This window comes from Lagopus muta, chromosome 4 (assembly GCF_023343835.1).
Source record: "Lagopus muta isolate bLagMut1 chromosome 4, bLagMut1 primary, whole genome shotgun sequence".
NCBI lineage: Eukaryota > Metazoa > Chordata > Aves > Galliformes > Phasianidae > Lagopus > Lagopus muta.
In genome coordinates, this window is record NC_064436.1 from 59,510,771 (window position 1) to 59,528,189 (window position 17,419).

At 37.3% G+C, this 17,419-nt stretch overlaps 1 protein-coding gene across 12 annotated transcripts in view; it reads right to left on the minus strand.

Annotated features, from left to right (window-relative positions):
- The window catches only part of JAKMIP1 (janus kinase and microtubule interacting protein 1), a 130,452-nt gene that overhangs the window by 7,036 nt on the left and 105,997 nt on the right, over positions 1 to 17,419 (minus strand). For 8 of the 12 annotated variants that reach the window (XM_048943136.1, XM_048943141.1, XM_048943132.1 and 5 more), the window contains 3 exons: positions 15,167 to 15,235; positions 12,325 to 12,402; positions 10,554 to 10,757 (listed from right to left, as the gene is read on the minus strand). In XM_048943136.1, the coding sequence (XP_048799093.1) occupies positions 10,554 to 10,757; positions 12,325 to 12,402; positions 15,167 to 15,235 (351 nt within the window). The remainder of the gene's footprint in view (positions 1 to 10,553; positions 10,758 to 12,324; positions 12,403 to 15,166; positions 15,236 to 17,419) is intronic. The other 4 variants (XM_048943142.1, XM_048943143.1, XM_048943140.1 and 1 more) reach the window with 3 other exon arrangements.

Sequence of the window (17,419 nt, forward strand, 5' to 3'; positions counted from 1 at the left end):
ACTGTGTGAAGAACCAGTAAAATCTATGGTACAGTGCTATTAAAACACTAAGACGTCTTGGTTGAGAAGATACCTACAAATTGTTCTTTTGCTTATTTTCATTATTTTAGAAGGTGGTGGAAGACAAGGGTGGAAAATCTGAAAGCAGGACAGTAATTATGTTTCCATGAAAAGCCTTGGTATTGGCCTCAATCAGAGTAGGCATGAGGGACAGAGCAAAGTAGTGTTCAAGCTGGGTTCCAGCAGCTCCTATGTTACTGCAGTCAATAGCTGCCCATTAGCCCCATGAGTGCTTTCTGGAACTGGCAGGGTTCCTGAGAATAACACTGTGTTGTCAAATCACAAGGCCAGACAAAGGAGCTGCTTTGGCAAACAAAAAGCTGAAAAGAAACAGCACAATGAGAATATAACCATAAAAAAGAAGAGGGCTGTGCTAGGGTATGGGTCCTTAATACTATGCTCCACACCTGCATTCACAACCAATCTACCAAAATACTGAATACAGATCTGCCATTCAACCTGCAATAGCAAATAAAAAACTCACAAAACTTTAGGATGATGGATGGGCAGATTTGTGAATAGTCTGTTACCACTTCACCTGCATGTATGTCTTCCAAGCATCCATTTTAGTACAGAAAAAAACTACTTGATAAATCATAGTTCCGCCAGCAGTTTCTTGCCACTGCTCTTCAGGGCCCTGTGAGCAGCCAAAAGGGGCTGCCAGCCTGCTGCCATCCCAAGGTAACAGCAGATGGCTCTACCAGCCAAGCTATGCTGCAATAGTAGAACTGCTCAGTCAGCAGCCAGGCTCCTCCTGGAAATCCTTTCGCATTTCCAGTCAGACACAGAAAAAACATGCTGAAGATGTGCAATATGCGCCTTATTACTTAACTGCAATTTGAACAGACATTTAAGATCCATTATAAATTATTTTTTAGTAGTAGTTTGGCAAAGGAAGGTGGCACTCAGTCCCATGGCATTCACCCTGATAAACTAATGGTAAGCTAAGAGAAAGAACATCCAGAAGGCTAAGGCACCTAAAGCATAAATATTCTTTGAAGACAATAGTTAAGTGATAAGCATATGATGGAAACTTTGCTCAAGTACCAAACACTCAGGGCTGTCAAACTGCCTAAAAGAAGCAAATTGAGTATTTTTCCCAAGCATAAGATTCTTAATGTGTGTATTTCTTTTAAATGCACATAACCTTCATTTTTTTTCACCTCACGGTGGAAAGTCCATCTTTCTGGGAAACAAGATGCACTTCTTGAATGCAGTTATTTACTTAAGTAGTTATTTCACTTTGGTTAATTTGGATGGCAAGTGCCTTTGTGTATCTTCCAGTAACGTCAGGGAAATTCAGAAATTCAGACACTCAGCTCTTACTTCTAAGGTAATAGAGGGCTGAGGCACCAAGATGGAAGTGCATAACATTGCTGTATCTCGCTGCCTTTCACAAAGCATAGACAGTTCCACAGTGCCTCAGTACTTCTGAGAAAACACCTTGTAATAATGAGTAGCCAGCACAGATATGAATAGAGCATACCACTGAGATAAAGGCAGCAGGTTCCTTGCAGACCATTCAAATCAGAGGTGAGGTTCAATGGAAGGATGTTAATGTACTGCCAATGGAGAACCAGTTAAATATGCTAGGTGTTCATTTCAAAGGGAAATTTCTTTAATTTTCAGTATGGTCTGGTTCTCGTGGCTGTACAGCAACCTCAAGGATATAAGCACCTCTGGACCATCTGAGGAATCAAGGTTTATGTGAAATGCAATCAGCAAGATGGATATTCACCTGGAAACATTACTCCACTTTGAGTAACAGATAAATTCTATTAGCACAGGTTTAAAAACCTGCCTTATGGAGTAAAGAAGAACAGATAACAAAGCTAGTAGTGAAAATGATATTGCACTTCAGATACTTCATATCATTGAATGCTTTAACAAGTATGAAAAAACTGCTCAATTAAGAAAAAAGTTGATTACATCCCACATAGTACACATGAAGTATGTATGCACAGTTGGTATTAGCAATCCATCTACATTAAGTATCTTTTCCATGAATACACTACCCGTTCTAAAGGAGCACTTAATAAATGGAAATCCTCCCAGTGAGATCAGTGAGCCCTGTATTTCAATCATAGAGCCTTCATTTTTATTCTGAAGGTAATAAATCAGCCCACAGATGATTTGTCATCATTCTGAGACTTTGACATCTCAGGAAATTTTGCATTACAAAGAAAGATCTGAAGTGTAAAGAAGTGCCTTGCTACTCAGAAAAGCCAACGTGCAAATTTTCCATCTAATGAACATGTGTAGATTTCTTAAATTTCTTAGTTTTTCTTTCATGATACGTCAAATTCTGATGAGAAATGGCCATCCCTCTGTGCAATTATGCAATTCATTTCACACAGTCAGGCTTTTTACCTTATCTCTCAGCTTCCTTTTTATTAGGAAACACAGATTTTGAGAATTCTGATGCTTCCTGGTTATCGGATAGCTATGCATATTGGATGTGCTGTAAACGAAATGGAACATCTTCGTTTATGTCTTTTGTCCTCTCCAATTCACTTGTAGCACAAGCCAACTGTTCTCAGTCCTGAACCAACACCTTGGATGGTTTCAAGTCCTCAAGGACATTTGCTAGCTGGGGAAAATGCTACCAGGAAAGAAAATTCTATGGCAAATTTCAGCTGCTGAAACAATGAGACTTCATGCAAGTTCATCCAGCTGCAGACCCAACATTCTTGTTTTCTAGAAAAAGAGTAAGTAAAAGGCCCATAGGAACAAACTTTGTTTTACTGGCAGCTACATCAGAATTTATCTGCCTGCAAAATACACTTTTTGTCATACTGCTATCATTGCAAGAACACAACAGTGCAATTCTAATCAGGGGTATAGAAATCACCTTAATAGTTCCTGTGACCCACTCTTATTGGATTTACGTCCATCAGCAAATCAAAGAAAACAATTTGATAATTTTAGCACAAAGCAGACAAAGGAGGATTTGCTAAGCTGCTTATGTCCTTGGCTCTGAAATGTTGGAAAGGTTCACGCTGATGTACATTTACAGGATGTGCACCATGGATGGACTATATCAGATGATGAATTTTTGAATCTAGCATATCATCAAGAACAAAGACAAGAATATTTTTTCATTATATCACTCTTTTAAGCAGCTTCTCAAGGATATCAAGATGCAGGTAAGTAAGGTAATTAATAGTGAACAGTGGTGTAACTATGGTACGTGTACAAATTTAAACAAAGATGCATATAAACTGATATGCTTTTAGCTGTTATTCAAATCACTTAGATGATGGATAAAATTCCTTAATGAAAAAATAAGAACATAATATATATTTAAATCAAACGTATTTTAGCAGTTGTTTTAAGGATTATAATGTATATACAATGAAATACATATGGGACAATTGTCACACACATTAACTCAAGCTGTTGTATCTGCTACTGTAAGAGATGTAGGCTTAGGAATCCAAATATTCCCTTTAGTTTCATATTCCTAAATTGTGATTTTGCATACTGAACACAAGGAAAAAAACAAGCATACTGTAGTATCATTAAATTAAGCCTATTTGTGTTGCCATCTTGTTTTACTTCATGAACAAAAACTTTGGGCCAGTTGAATGTATTACATCATCTTTGATACTCTGTACTTCTCAAAATTATCATTAACTCTTTACAGAGCAGGTAATAACCCCATTCCTTTCTGTGTTCTGTAGTCTCAACCATGATAATTCAATTGATTATTACTCAAGTAGGAGAATTGTTCTTACTAAGCTTTGTTACACACTTTGCAATTGCTTTATTTGCCCTCCTGAAGAGAATGAATCTTTTAGCAGTTCCACTGATGCATCTTTCAGCACGGAAGTTAACATGTACTCAATTACATGGTAGTAAACCAGTGAATTTTATAAATGCATTTCCCTTACAATAAATGTTTTTTATAAGCTGATACTAAACATGAAGATATGGCTTAATATTTACTAGTAAACTTGATTTATTACTGAAGTCATTTAAGCTTTAAGTATATACCAAGTGGTTATTCTAAGTCTGTGGGAACTCAGAAGACCAAACATTCAATATCTTGACTCCTTGACTGTCCAGAAACGTTATTATTATTAAAATATTTTTTTCAGTTAGCGCTAGATTCTTGTTATCTATATTCTTGTATTTAAATAGAAAATTTCAAGGTAAATAATTATCATGATATATACATGAATTGTGCATATGAAAGTACATTTAGCCTACACTCTTTACACCTTCTATTTTCTATATACTCCAGTACTCTTTCTGTTTTTAGAATTTCTTTCTTAGCCTCCCACTGTCCTTGCTAAGAAACACAGGGCATTCAGAATTTCAGCATTCAAATTTCAGGTGAGAGTTTTCTAGATTCTGTTCGTACTTTCAGGCATGCAGTTGCTCTTCACTTGAGTACAACCTGAATCAAACCTCACTAAAGGCAAAAGCAGCAGATTTTTCATTTACAATTTGTAGGTATTGCACCAGTACAGCTATCATCACTTACACAGACAAGTAGCATCACTAAAGCAATTAGCAAATCAGCATGGTTTGATCTGAAGCCTAAACAGACGGAAAACATATATAACAAAGCACTGTAAGATAAAAATGTAGAAATGACTAAAATTAACTCTCATCTGTGGGAACTAACAGAATTTTATTATGCTGCTGTTTTTACAGCAGCAATGATGGTTTGAAAGACTCAATATTCACTTCTGCGTAGTAAATCAATACCACAGGTCAACTGTCATTAACCCAGTCATGATATGCTTCATGACTATAGATTACAGTTAGCTCCAAAAGCACGTGTGAATACCAAAAATGCACCATCACCAATAATCTATTGTACACTGAACAGTGAATATTTCCCAACTGCAAACATTAATGACTGCAAAAAAATCCTTGTTTGTCCTATGAATTCATCTTCACACAGCTGCATGCAAATAAATGGAGATGAACTTTGCTAGCACCATGACACTTCAGATTTAAAATTAAAGCATTAAAACAGATGATATCTATCAAGAAGTAAATTAGCTGAGAATTACCCCAACCACTAATGCATAAGTAATCTTAGTAATACTTTTGCCTTACTGACTGTGACAAAATTGTGGGATTTTGACCAAGTCACAGACTGGCAGAGGGCAACATGCCAGAGAGGAGAAACTAAAGATAAGACCTTCTCATGCCTGTCACCAAGCTACACCAAGCATAGCATCCTCTCTAATTTGATAAAATAAGCATCCATCTCTCTCTGACTCTCCAGAACCTCCACAGTTAAACATTAAGTCTTAACAATTCTCCCCAGGTGAAAAATAAATGGTTTATCAACCGTAACATATTATACAGTGAAGTAGAATAACTGCTGAATTTATCCAAGTTCTACCTGAGCATCATTAATATATCAAGCAGCAAATCTCAGGTTCCAACTTCACACAGGCAATTGATATTTCAACAAATTAATGTTATTAAAAGATGGGTTTCAGAGAAAACCCTAAAACAAAACAAAATAACAACAAATATGTATTCTGAATAGCTGTGCTAATAGAGTCATATGGACACAATTACATTCTATCCTATGCATTTGTGAACAAGGTGTTCCCTCCCACGTACTACATGATAGTATGGAAAAATTGTTCTACCTATGAGTTAGCAGGAAGAACTCACAGTGGAGTAGCATCCACCATGCTTAACTTATAAGCAGTAAGGTCTCTTGCTTTCTCATAGAACTCTTGTCCTGTGCCTTCTTCCAGTAAAACGTGCAAAGTGGTGTTTTGTGTTTATATCACTGATGAATAATTCTGCCTGGTCATAGGAGTAAAGGCTTCAAGAAAACACAGTTAAAATATTTACAGCTATATTCTATTTGGGGCTGGAGTTTGGATGCCCTCAGCATTTCAGAGGAATGAAATGACGACTTCCTTTACTCTGTGAAAATGGGCTTCACCCAGCAATATTCTAAACTGAGTTTAGAACTAAACTAGAGTCTTCTCCCCACCTCAGCTTAGTATGGTGATTACAAAGCAACTCAGAGGAAAAAAGGTCTTTTTTTTTTTTCTAATAACTTTATGCAATGTTAAGACTTATCTGGGAAATTATTGGATTACATTCATAAAATCTGTCTCCCACATCCTTTCTAATTGGCAGCAAGCACTTTCGGAATGGAGGTGGTGTCAATCTGGTGTTCTTCAAGGATTTTCTAGTTTCTTGTACTTAAAATGACTTAAATGAAATCAAGAATAAATTCTGATTCTATTATATATTTTCCTGATGTATGACAGCCAACAGTGAAATGTAATTTAATCTATCCTGATTTAGAACTTGGCTCCCATCACTTTCCACAGTTTCTTACTGCAGAAATGAGCTACACCCAGTAATTGGAATAAAGATACCATATGATAAATAATAAAGCAAAATTTGACCTTTAAAATTTACTAATTTCATCAGGAAACTAATACACAAGCGTTTTTTCAGGAGATCCAGCAACGTGGCTCTTACTTTTTTAATTAAAAAAAAAAAAAAAAGTCAACAGAGCTTGCTTGATTAAGAAGTTGATATCACTACTTCAGAAATATACTGTACTGCTCTACTTGAAGTAATCTTTTCTAGGAGAGGATTTTTATAGCTACACCACCACATTTTTCTCCTTTTGAGAAAATGCTTACTGTGAAGCATGTTATTTATGTAAAATCCCCTCCCTCACAAAACCAGCTAGAAATAATCCTCATAATTTCTCAAGTGCACAAAACTCACAGCTCTGCACAGGCTAAAGCATACATGTTAATTTTAAAAGAAGTCCTGTTAGAAATACACTGGCTTACAAAAGCTCATAAAAAGACTATAGCATACAATATAACAAATACAGGAACAGCAGTGGAGCAGCATGCACCCTATGGCTAGGAGCAAATAGCACAAGCTGCTTGTGACAGATTTTTAATTAACATATCTTGCCTCTCACAAACAGAGGGGATGATGGAAATCAAAACACCATCAATGACTTGAAAGGAATACTGTCATTATGCTTCAGCCACAGGTCTGTCCCCCAGATCTGCATGTTGCTCTCTGAGTTAGTAAAAGTTTGTATGTCTTAGCAAGCAGATCTAATCAGCGTTTGTCTGATTTGGTTCCACGGAAGCCTGGTTTCCTTCATGCATATTGGATACACATGAATGATTTTATTTATACACTAATAATCATAATGTGAGGCTAAACAGGCACAAGATGAACAGAGCTTCCAAAGCAAAACAGGGCTTAACGTCCTAAAACATGTTTATTGCATTCAAACGTTTAAACACAGTGACTAAAAACTAGGGCTTCATACCTACACAAATGAGCACACATAAAGCAGCACAGGCTCACTTTGGACAATTTTTATTCATGCATGTCTGCATCCTTTTCAGACAGTATATTCTCCAGAAAAAAACCTTTGCCTTTCTTTGTAAAACCAGCAGGCCCATCATGCTGCCATGTCATTCTCCTTATCCTCCATTTCAGGAGATAAAGAACGGTACATACAGCAAAAGCACCGTAAAGTGCATAAATGTGAACAAGTCTTGACTACATTTTTGCCAGAATACAGTGTAGTTGGTGCTTGCTAACAACCCTGTGTCCACAAAACCTCTGGTATCCATAAATTCATCAAGAAAAGAGGACACTCATTTAATGTAGCATCTAAATATATTTAGCACATTTAGAACAGCTTCATTCTTATATGAAGACTGACAACTCCAAGGTGCTCTCTTTTTTGTAGCATTTCAGCTTCTGCCACCAGCTATGGCAGACACATTTAGTCCTGTGAGGATTAGCCCTGTAACACTACTGTTCCATACTATGGCTTTTTGTTTATTTTTCTGTTGTCTTTTTAAGCTGTACATTTTTGCACACAACTACTAGATTAACAGCATTGACCACTGGTCCCATACAAATACAAACCTCAGGAAGAAAACAACTGAGAAGAAACTGAGTAAAGAATTTCAAATGCAATATGCTTGCTTTCCATACTTTAGGGAAATTAACTGCCATCTTTGACGTTATTTTTCCTGTCAACAACAGGAGGTTAAAAATAGATGACTAAAATGCTTAGCTTCTTATTAGGCAGCAGAATTAGCTTAACATGTCCTGCAGGGCTGCAACATAAGTATGTTGAGATGGGCACAACACGAAATTCCAATGACACACTATAATGTGGGTCTGGAGACAGATACATAAATATCCATGGCTAATGAGGCTATGCTTACATTACCATTTTGCTTTAAGGCAGAAGAGAAGTCTCATCCATTGTAGGATAAGGGACAATGGTTCTAAACCAAAGGACGGGAGATTTTCACTGAATGTCAGGGGTAAATTTTCACTGAAAAGGTGGCAAAGTGCTGGAATGCGTTGTTCAGAGAAGTTGTGGATGTTCCTGGAGGTATTCAAGGCTGGTTTGGGTGGGGCCCTGGGCAGCCTGCCCTCAGCAGCAGATGGAATCTTTGAGGTCCCTTCCAGCTCCAACCATTCTATAATCCATCATGTTTGACTTTAATGTGTGGAGCAATCCATAAATACATAAACCAGACTGAAATGAAGGTATGTTCTAACATATCTTCAGTGAGCAATACATGGGACCAAACTAACAACCCAGCACAACCCAAAGAAAACATCTAAAATGCACTTAGTATAGCTGTAGTGTCCTTGGAAGTAAGTGTTTCGGTCTACAAATCTACTCCTATTAGTAAAACCTATTTGTCAATGTCATGCTTAAACAGGATCTCTGCCCAGGTGTACAGTGGGACTACAGAAAGGTCTTAGCCCGTTATGGTCCCTCAAAGAGTACATGCCAGACAGGGACAAAGGACCAGATAGTATCTAGTCTGATGAAAAAATCTCACACTTTATATCACTTAGATGTAGAGAACTTAGAACAAAGTGTTCAGAAAGAGTGATCTGCTCCTCTGAAGCTCACTTTTGCAAATATCAGAAAAAAAACCTTATCATCTGTCAGATCCAGCAACAGACAAACTCTAAAGAAAATCTGAAATGCCATGAGCTTCAGCAGCGCCTGACTGAATAAGTGTCTATGAGAGATAAACGGGATTTATACAATTAATAATGTATTCCTCAGATGTATAAGGTATTTCTTCAAAGGCTCTGAGCAAAGATAGATTTGTGGTTGCTTAGAGCCAAAAAGAGATTTATTTATTTATTTTAACTTTCAGAGCTACTACAAGAGGTAAAAAGACTGATGCTGTACTCACTAATCAGTGGCAACACAGAAATCCATTCACTCCTACTAAATGTCAGTGAGAAACAGTATTTACTAGTTCTGAAAAAAAAAAAATCAAAATTCTGTCTAATTCTCAGTAATTTCAGCCATGATAATAACATTAAGCACATAACTTCTGACTCTATCTTAATTGATCAAATTTCATAGACTTAATCTACTCTTCCTTTCTGACACTTTTACAACTAGTTTGTGTCTACTTTCTCCAGCCTTCTTACACCTTCACTGATTGGACACTCATTAACAAAGATTTAAGTGTTGCTCATACCCTCCTGATCTCAGTGTTACATCTCCCAAACCAAGAGAACATACTGAGGGAGTAAGAAAAAGAAGACTTTTAGAAAGCGAGAGCTCAATTCAAACACTGTCAGCATTTCTCATCACTGTCGGATGAGAGAAGATGAACACAACAGTGCTAGAACTAATATAATATACCAATCTAGTCGGTATTAATCTACAAAGCAAACTGAAACAGAGCTTGAGCCAAACTGAAATGTAATTCCTAACCCAGTAACCAGTACTTGAAATAGCAATAATGTCCTGCATGCATTTGCATAGTATGTTTTGAATACATGATTACAGATTTGCAAAGAAAGCAGCCAGAGCAACCAGAGGGCAGTCTCCAAGACCTACAACATCTGGCTGCATCTTCCAGATGTTACTATAATGAGGAGCCATACAGGAATTATTCCTATTGGAATAATTAACTCACTAAGCCATGCAGTTCTCTTCTCTCCATGAATATCTGAACAGAAAGACCCATCATCATACAAAAGGATTATTTAATAAACAATTACCACACTTCCACAAGGCAGGAATTTCCCTCCATCTATGTTGTGTTTGTGCTGAAGGAGACAAGGCATTTCTGAACCAATGCTAAGGCTTGTTAATGAAGGCTTGTTAATACTTTTCATAGTGTTAAGGCATACAAGTTTCCCTCCATTCTGGCTTTTCCTAACATAAGCCTTAAACTCGCAATAATCCCCCCCATGGAATCCTGTGGATGACTGTAGTTCTACGCACAAGAAGCAGACTGTGCAACAGGACGTTGTGGTGAGACAGTGGCTCATTCTGCGTGCATACCATGCCCAGGCCCACAGTGTCCTCTCACTGCCCATCTCCCTGATGAGGGAGCAGTGCAAGGTATACACTAAGCCCTACTTGACAAGTTGCAGTGAGATGCTGCTGTACGGGCAGTGGCAGCCACCACAGAGTAACGCCGACAGGAGGGTGCAGAGAGAGCGGGGATTACCTGCTGGGCCTGCTGAAGAAGCTCCATTCGCTCGTGCAAGATCTGGCTGTCAAACTCACGGCTCTGCCTCAGGATCTGCCGCCGCACCTTCTCCACAGCAGCCCGCAAATCCTCCCTCTGGGCTTCAGTCAGCGATTCGCTCGCCCGCCTTCCCGTGTCCTGCTGCAGGGCATTATACAGCGTGGCTTCCAGCTCCTGGATTTTCTAAGGCAACCCAAATCACATACAGACAGGCTGCCGTTTGAACCCAGCAAGCACACAACCCACCCGCAGCTCGAGGAGAAGGCCAGCGAGCACAGCCGTGGGCAGGAGGGAGGAAGGACACAGACACGAGACAGGAACAGGACAGAAAGCAGCAGCCATGAGCAGTGAGGAGCATTCCACACACAGTGCGCAGAACCACCCAGCACCAGTACACACCTGGCTGATTTCTATTCTACTAAATGATTAATTTCTTCCTGGGGGATAGGTCTGTTTTTAATATGCGACAAGACACCCAGACCCCCGATACCGAAAATTACAAAATCACCGAAAACTGAAAGTTTCCCTTCTGTTGCGACTGAGTTGCTAAGTCACTCTACAAAATGAAAAGCCCGTAGCATACAGAAAAAAAGCTGTGAACAACAAAAATAGTAGTGCCTTTTCTCTCTGGCCTTACTGTCCTGCTATCCACTGCTCAATATCGACTTCACTCCCTTAGTTACCTATGACTGCAAGCAACGAGGAGAGAAACACTGCAGGGTGCACTAATCTCCTCAATCTCTCACTCTTTGTCAGACTGCTAATCAGAATCTAATACACCAACTCAAACTGAAGCACTTGACAAAGCAGAGAGCACAGGAGAACCTGTCTGGAGAACCATATTCCCAAGAGGAAAGAAAGAAAGGAATCATGACAGTATTTCTCTTGCTCCTGTGGTTAGCATATTTCTATGTTTCCCTCTACAAGACAATATAGAATGCTATTTAGTTCAAAAACATCTGACAACATCCTTTTAGCCCTCTTAACACCTTTTTAAGGTAGGTAATTCTATCCATATTAGTGATGCATAAGCAGCAGCACAGAGAGGTTAAATGGCTTGCTCAAGGTCACGGTGCTAGAAATAGAGCCTGCTTGCTTCCATCTGTCATCTGCTCTGAGCACGAGACCTTGCTCCTTTCCTGAAAGTATTTTCCCCATAGGAAATATTTATGATATATAAACAGTTCTTTGTGTCATTATATTTTGATTTCCTGAAGTCTCACTACTAAGAAAGTGAAGTGTGTGGTTTTGCCAATTCCTAGATCATTCCCAAGGCTTCATTTTGTGTTGCATAGCCTGAGAAAAGGCAAGGTTGTAGCATTCCACTTGAAAACTAGGAAAAGTAATGTTAGGTAGGACAGCACAGCGCAGCAAGAAAGGGCATAGGAAGAATAAGCATTCCCAGCAATACTCACAAATGCTTAGGGAAAAGTAATACTGGAGGAGTTCTACAGTTATTTCTGGTATATTTTATCAGGATAGTTTCATGCACAGACAGACCAGCTCTTACCATTCTAGATGTACTAACAACAATTTAATGCATTTTAGAATTTATAAACAACAACAAAAAAACAAAAAAACATGACACGTCTAAATACTACAATTCCTTTCCTAAGTCCTCATTTATGTAGCACTTGATTTCCCAGACTGGTAGAACACTAGGTAAATTAAAAGAATTAAAATGAAAAGAAAAAAAATATTTTACCAAATCTGTTCAAACATGAAAATTGAATGACTGTTCTTTTCCTACCATGTATGCCTGGTCCAGCGCTTGTTTTCTGTAGTCGAGTTCTTCCTCTAAATAACCCTTCTGTTTACTGAACAGGTCCTAAGAAACAATAAAAGCAAGGAAGTGTTTGTACTTTATCTTAATTCATGAAGAATCATAAATGCCATCATTTTCATGTAAACTCTCCGCTTGTAAGTAAAAGAAAAGCCGTAGTCAGTGACAACATTCATCAGAAGGATATTTGGATATCAAATTTACAACAGAGGCACTTAGAATATGTGCGTGCTATCAACCAGTTGTACCCAATAGTACAGACCTCTACATCAGCGTACAACGCTTCCTTGATCTGTTGCAACCAAAGGTAGGGAGGTGGATGCAAACGTGCATGCATGGATCCAGTGTCAATTATGTGCAAACAAATAGGTCAAGGAAGGGGTGGTGATAACAGCAGTGAGGGCACTTGAATGGTTTTCTGAAAATATCCAGTATGACCCTCAAGGAAATCATGAGACAACCCAAAATCTGTGTTGTTTAGCCTCTTCCAGGAAGAATATCAGAAGGTGCATGGCCCGAGCTAGATCTCGCAGCAATAATGCATGACATGTTAATGAAACAGGAATACAAATTCAGTTTTCAGCTTGTAGAGGTGGGAAGCCAATTCAAAATAGGTAATGTGATGCCCAGAGAGATTAAGTGACTATAGCTGCAGAGCTGAAGAAGTTTTTGACATGCCAAGGATTTGTATATATTTAAAATCAAATGAACTAACTTCCACAGAATTAATAACTTATAGCTGATATTTCAGTGAAACTCAGAATCTGAGAGGATGATTTTGTGAACATTTAAACAGTTTGAAGAATAGTCAAACTACAAGAAAAACACGCCTCTAGAGTGCTTCAGTGATAGTAAGTAGAACATAAAATAATACATTTTATTAATTTTCCTCTCTAGGTAGAAAGCAAAGGCCTTTTGATCAAATTTAGTATCATAAAGTTTGATTCTACTCAACAAACACTTGCAATCCATGCAGACATACATATAGCATGTAATACATAGAATAAATCACAATTTGTTTATACAGGAATCTTAATATGTTTGTTCTAGCTTTTATTAGTATATAAAGCAAATGTCTCCAGTCTTGTTACATCCATCAATTTATTTTAGTATTACGACCATTTTCAATAAATTTCAATTTCCTATAACAGAAGGACTTGCTTGCAAACTATATATATGTTGACAATACAAAAAAATATTGAGGATTATACCCAAGTAAACTACTTGGTCAAATTTTACCTTCAAACATTTAAAAACTGTTGGAATTGCACATGACATGCATATGCCAGTGTAAAATTTGCATAGCTGTGAACAATACTGATGGCAAACTCTCACTGCAAACATCTGGTTTAAAAGAAATCTTTCCTGATCCACAAATTAATGCTTGACAGGATCTGTGATCTGTCTAGAAAGACAGGGGTCTCTTGCAGGTGCTGCAGAACCTGCTTCCCGACATCATTCTGAAGAATGTAATATGGTATTAGATACTATATCGAATCCCAGCTCAACTGCCCAGGTGACATTATTTTCTTAGATAGCTTATGGCAACAGCTCCATGTTTGTTGTAGAGTATGTAATGTGTAAAGCAAAGTAAAGTACAGGCCTGGTCTGAAGCTGCTTACAAGTGGCTCACAGTAGAGTCAACTGACTTGCCCAAGACTACAGAAAATCAAGCTACCAGTAGATCCCAGAATAGCAGCACAGCTGCTCTGGGTCATATTACCTCTTCAAAAGCCATTGTAAAAGATAGCCAAGAAAGCGAGAGAGAGAGACCAAGAGTGAGATCTTGAATACTTTACATGAGCTCCAAGTACTTCTGGACCAGTGGCACGATAGAATGTTATTTCTAAACTCATTTCACAATTCAGTTTTTAGAGACCATCAGTAATTAAGACTTTCAGATTGCTATTTTAACAATTAGAGAGCAACATCTAAAAGCAATACAGACATTAAATGGGAAGATAAACTAAGTTAGAAAGAAATTGTCATTTTCCAATTCCTTATTTATAAAGAAACCTAATATTTCTGGGCACTTTGCCTCTCTAAAACTTTCCCATTTTTCCATAATGAATTAAAAATAGAAATGCTAAATGTGGGAAGGATACTTATATTCAAATAAAGCCAACATCATAGGCTATGCTCAACACAGTCTGAGCACTTCTCTTTCTGTACACTTCTTCAGTGGCTCTGGGTAAATCACTTAACCTCTCTGCCTCTGTTTCCTATTCTCTAAGATGCATGTAATGTTGATTACTATCTACCTGGAAAAGATGGTGAGGATTAAATTGTTTTTGTAAAGCTATTTGAAGATGAAAAGCACAGCAGGCATGGCAAACCAATAAAAAGAAGCAAATATTTCAAAACTCTTTGCTTAACATGTGAAAAGGTAAGGGTGTCAATCTAGAGTAAAAGAAGGTCTTTACAATTTGTCCAGAGACTGAATATCAGAGAACAAAGAAATATTCTTGACAATTCTTCTAGCATGATTAAAAAGATGTTATTGCTAGACAAATTAATGCAAAGAGAAAGCACAATTTCACATTGTTCAGTTAATCTGCTCTGTAAGGTTATACCTTTGTGTACTATTTTGTGTCTATTTTAGTATTTTTGCTCCAGATTGCCTTTGACACTTCCATCCCGCTCCAAAGAATACAAGCAAGAAACAGTTCTGGATATCTCTTGCAAATTCTACCATGAAACAATCTCAGTAAAGCAGAGAAAGGCAGCAAAGCAACCTGTGGTGAAGTTTCAACTTGCTTTTGAAATGAGTTTAACCAAATGAATTACTTTTTTGGTGTTCTTTCCTTACCTTTTCATTCTCCAGGTCTAACATCTTCTGTGTCAGCGCAGCTTCTGTTCCCTCTATCTGTTTTAACCACTACATGAACACAGCAATATAAAAAGGAGAAAATGAGAAGTGAAAAAACAGAGCTTTTGAAAAATTTGCACCAAACATTCTCCAAGTTTGTTCCCAAAGTTCCCAGGCATACATTTCAGACATATTAATCTATTCACTTGAAGTAATGCATGACTAAGCAGGTTGTGAAAGCAAGCAGAATGGAAGACTGTAGAAACATAGTCAAAAGTAATATGGAGATTATCTTCTAACAACTAGAGACTCCTTCCTCCTGTAAAATTCAACATTGACTTTGGTGAACAATGTAAAATCAACCTGATTTTTCCCAGCTTAATATATCAGTGCTTGTTGTCTTGATTTGTAAAAACATTATGATGGCATTAGCTCTGCACTTTCCCAGAAGACAATACAAACAAAAGACAAAGTGGCAAGCTTGAGCCTTTATTTTGCAGTTGATACTTTACTGATAGTAGGTACACTTCTAAAACATCAGTAATGTAGAAGAAATAATAAAATGAAAACACAGAAGTTAACATTGTTGCTCTCACAAAACCCTTATTGTGGGGATAAGCAAAAAAAAAAAAAAAAAAAAAAAAGAGGATGAAGATTTTACATATCGTAAAAGCTAAGTGCAGATATAGAAGGTACTTGCTTAATTACTTAATTAACAATCATCAGGACTATATTATATTCAGAATTTATCAGAATGAGTAGGAATGCTCTGTGTGTACTCATTTATTTTCTTTTTTATTGGTCTACAATAAGGATCAGTGTTTTCAGAGAGCACAGTTTAGATTAATGCTTCTTTTCCAAGGGCCAGTTCCAATTAAGTCCAACCACAGCTTTGCCACTGATGATGAATAATTATGACTTTACTAGATTGCTCCTACTTAGTTTAATTCTTTGAATAAGAATTACACATCAACTTTTTAAATTTAGGATTTTGCTTTACAAATAAGCAAAATGTGAGTTAATGAATTGATGCTTTTGGATCTTTCACTATTCAAGAGTTTGATGGATAAAAAAATGAGTCTTGTTTTACCTACTTAGTATGTTTGTTTTAGAATACAAAGCTGAAAGAAATGACCAGGAACCTCATATACAGTTCTCATCATAATCTTTGTGTTCTTCATTTTGAAGGTGATGGACGGAAGATATTGCTAAACAAAACTGCACCACTGATAAAGGATTCTGCAAGACAGTGAGCATTTGGAACCCTTGAAATCAATAGAAATTGAACGTACTCATCATCTCTCACAGTAACCCTCAATAGGAGCAAATGAAAGGTTGTTTGCAAGAATTAGAGGTCTAATTTTTTGAACGTATGGGTGACATGCAGAACTAAATTTTGATTCAGTTCTTCTTATGCAAGTCATTCTGGAGCCAAGGGGCACAAAAGGACAAGCAAGTATTTATGAGTCATAATCAGTTGTAGCATTCAAAGCAAGCTCCTGGTAATGTTCCAGCAGTACCCAGAAACCTTCTTTGCTTGATTTCCAAAAAAATTACTGCTAATGGCTGAGTATGATAGATTTGATTGAAATAAACATTAAGCATGAATAACTAGCAGACATGAATGTAACTAGCATATCTATGTCTGTAATGCCTTTGCTGTATCAAAGATTTCATTATAAGGTGATTACATATGACAGCTTCTCATAACTAAGGACCTGTCCCTCACATAGCAGGACATCTGAGATAGTTACATTACAAGAGAAAAGGCATAGATTTATTTTAGATTTCTTCTAACTTAAATTGTCAATGCATCCAATAGGACTTACATTAAAGCAATAATCTAATCTTGTTTATCAGATTTTGTATTTTACTTTGCATTTTATCTCCCCCAACGTGTGCCGTAAAACATAGAATTTTAAGAAAATGTGTGGTATTGTGTTTCTTACTTTGAAGACAGCATAGGTCTATTTTCTCCTATTCCTTGTCTTCCTTGTCTTGGTAAATTTTGGATATGGATAGTGCTTTCTTACGGAGTTATTTGATTAGGTTGTACCTCAAGTACCCACCAGGAAAAGGACAAAAAGTTTCATGGTTCTCAGAGTATTCTTTTCATTTAACTGCCTGCCAGGTGGTGCTTATTAGGTTACTGTGACGCTCTGAATGAAACTGCAGAAAAGTCCAAAGATGAACAATTTTTATTTCATTCATTTAATGTAGTCTATTTGCCTAGGAAAGATAAAATGAAAGACT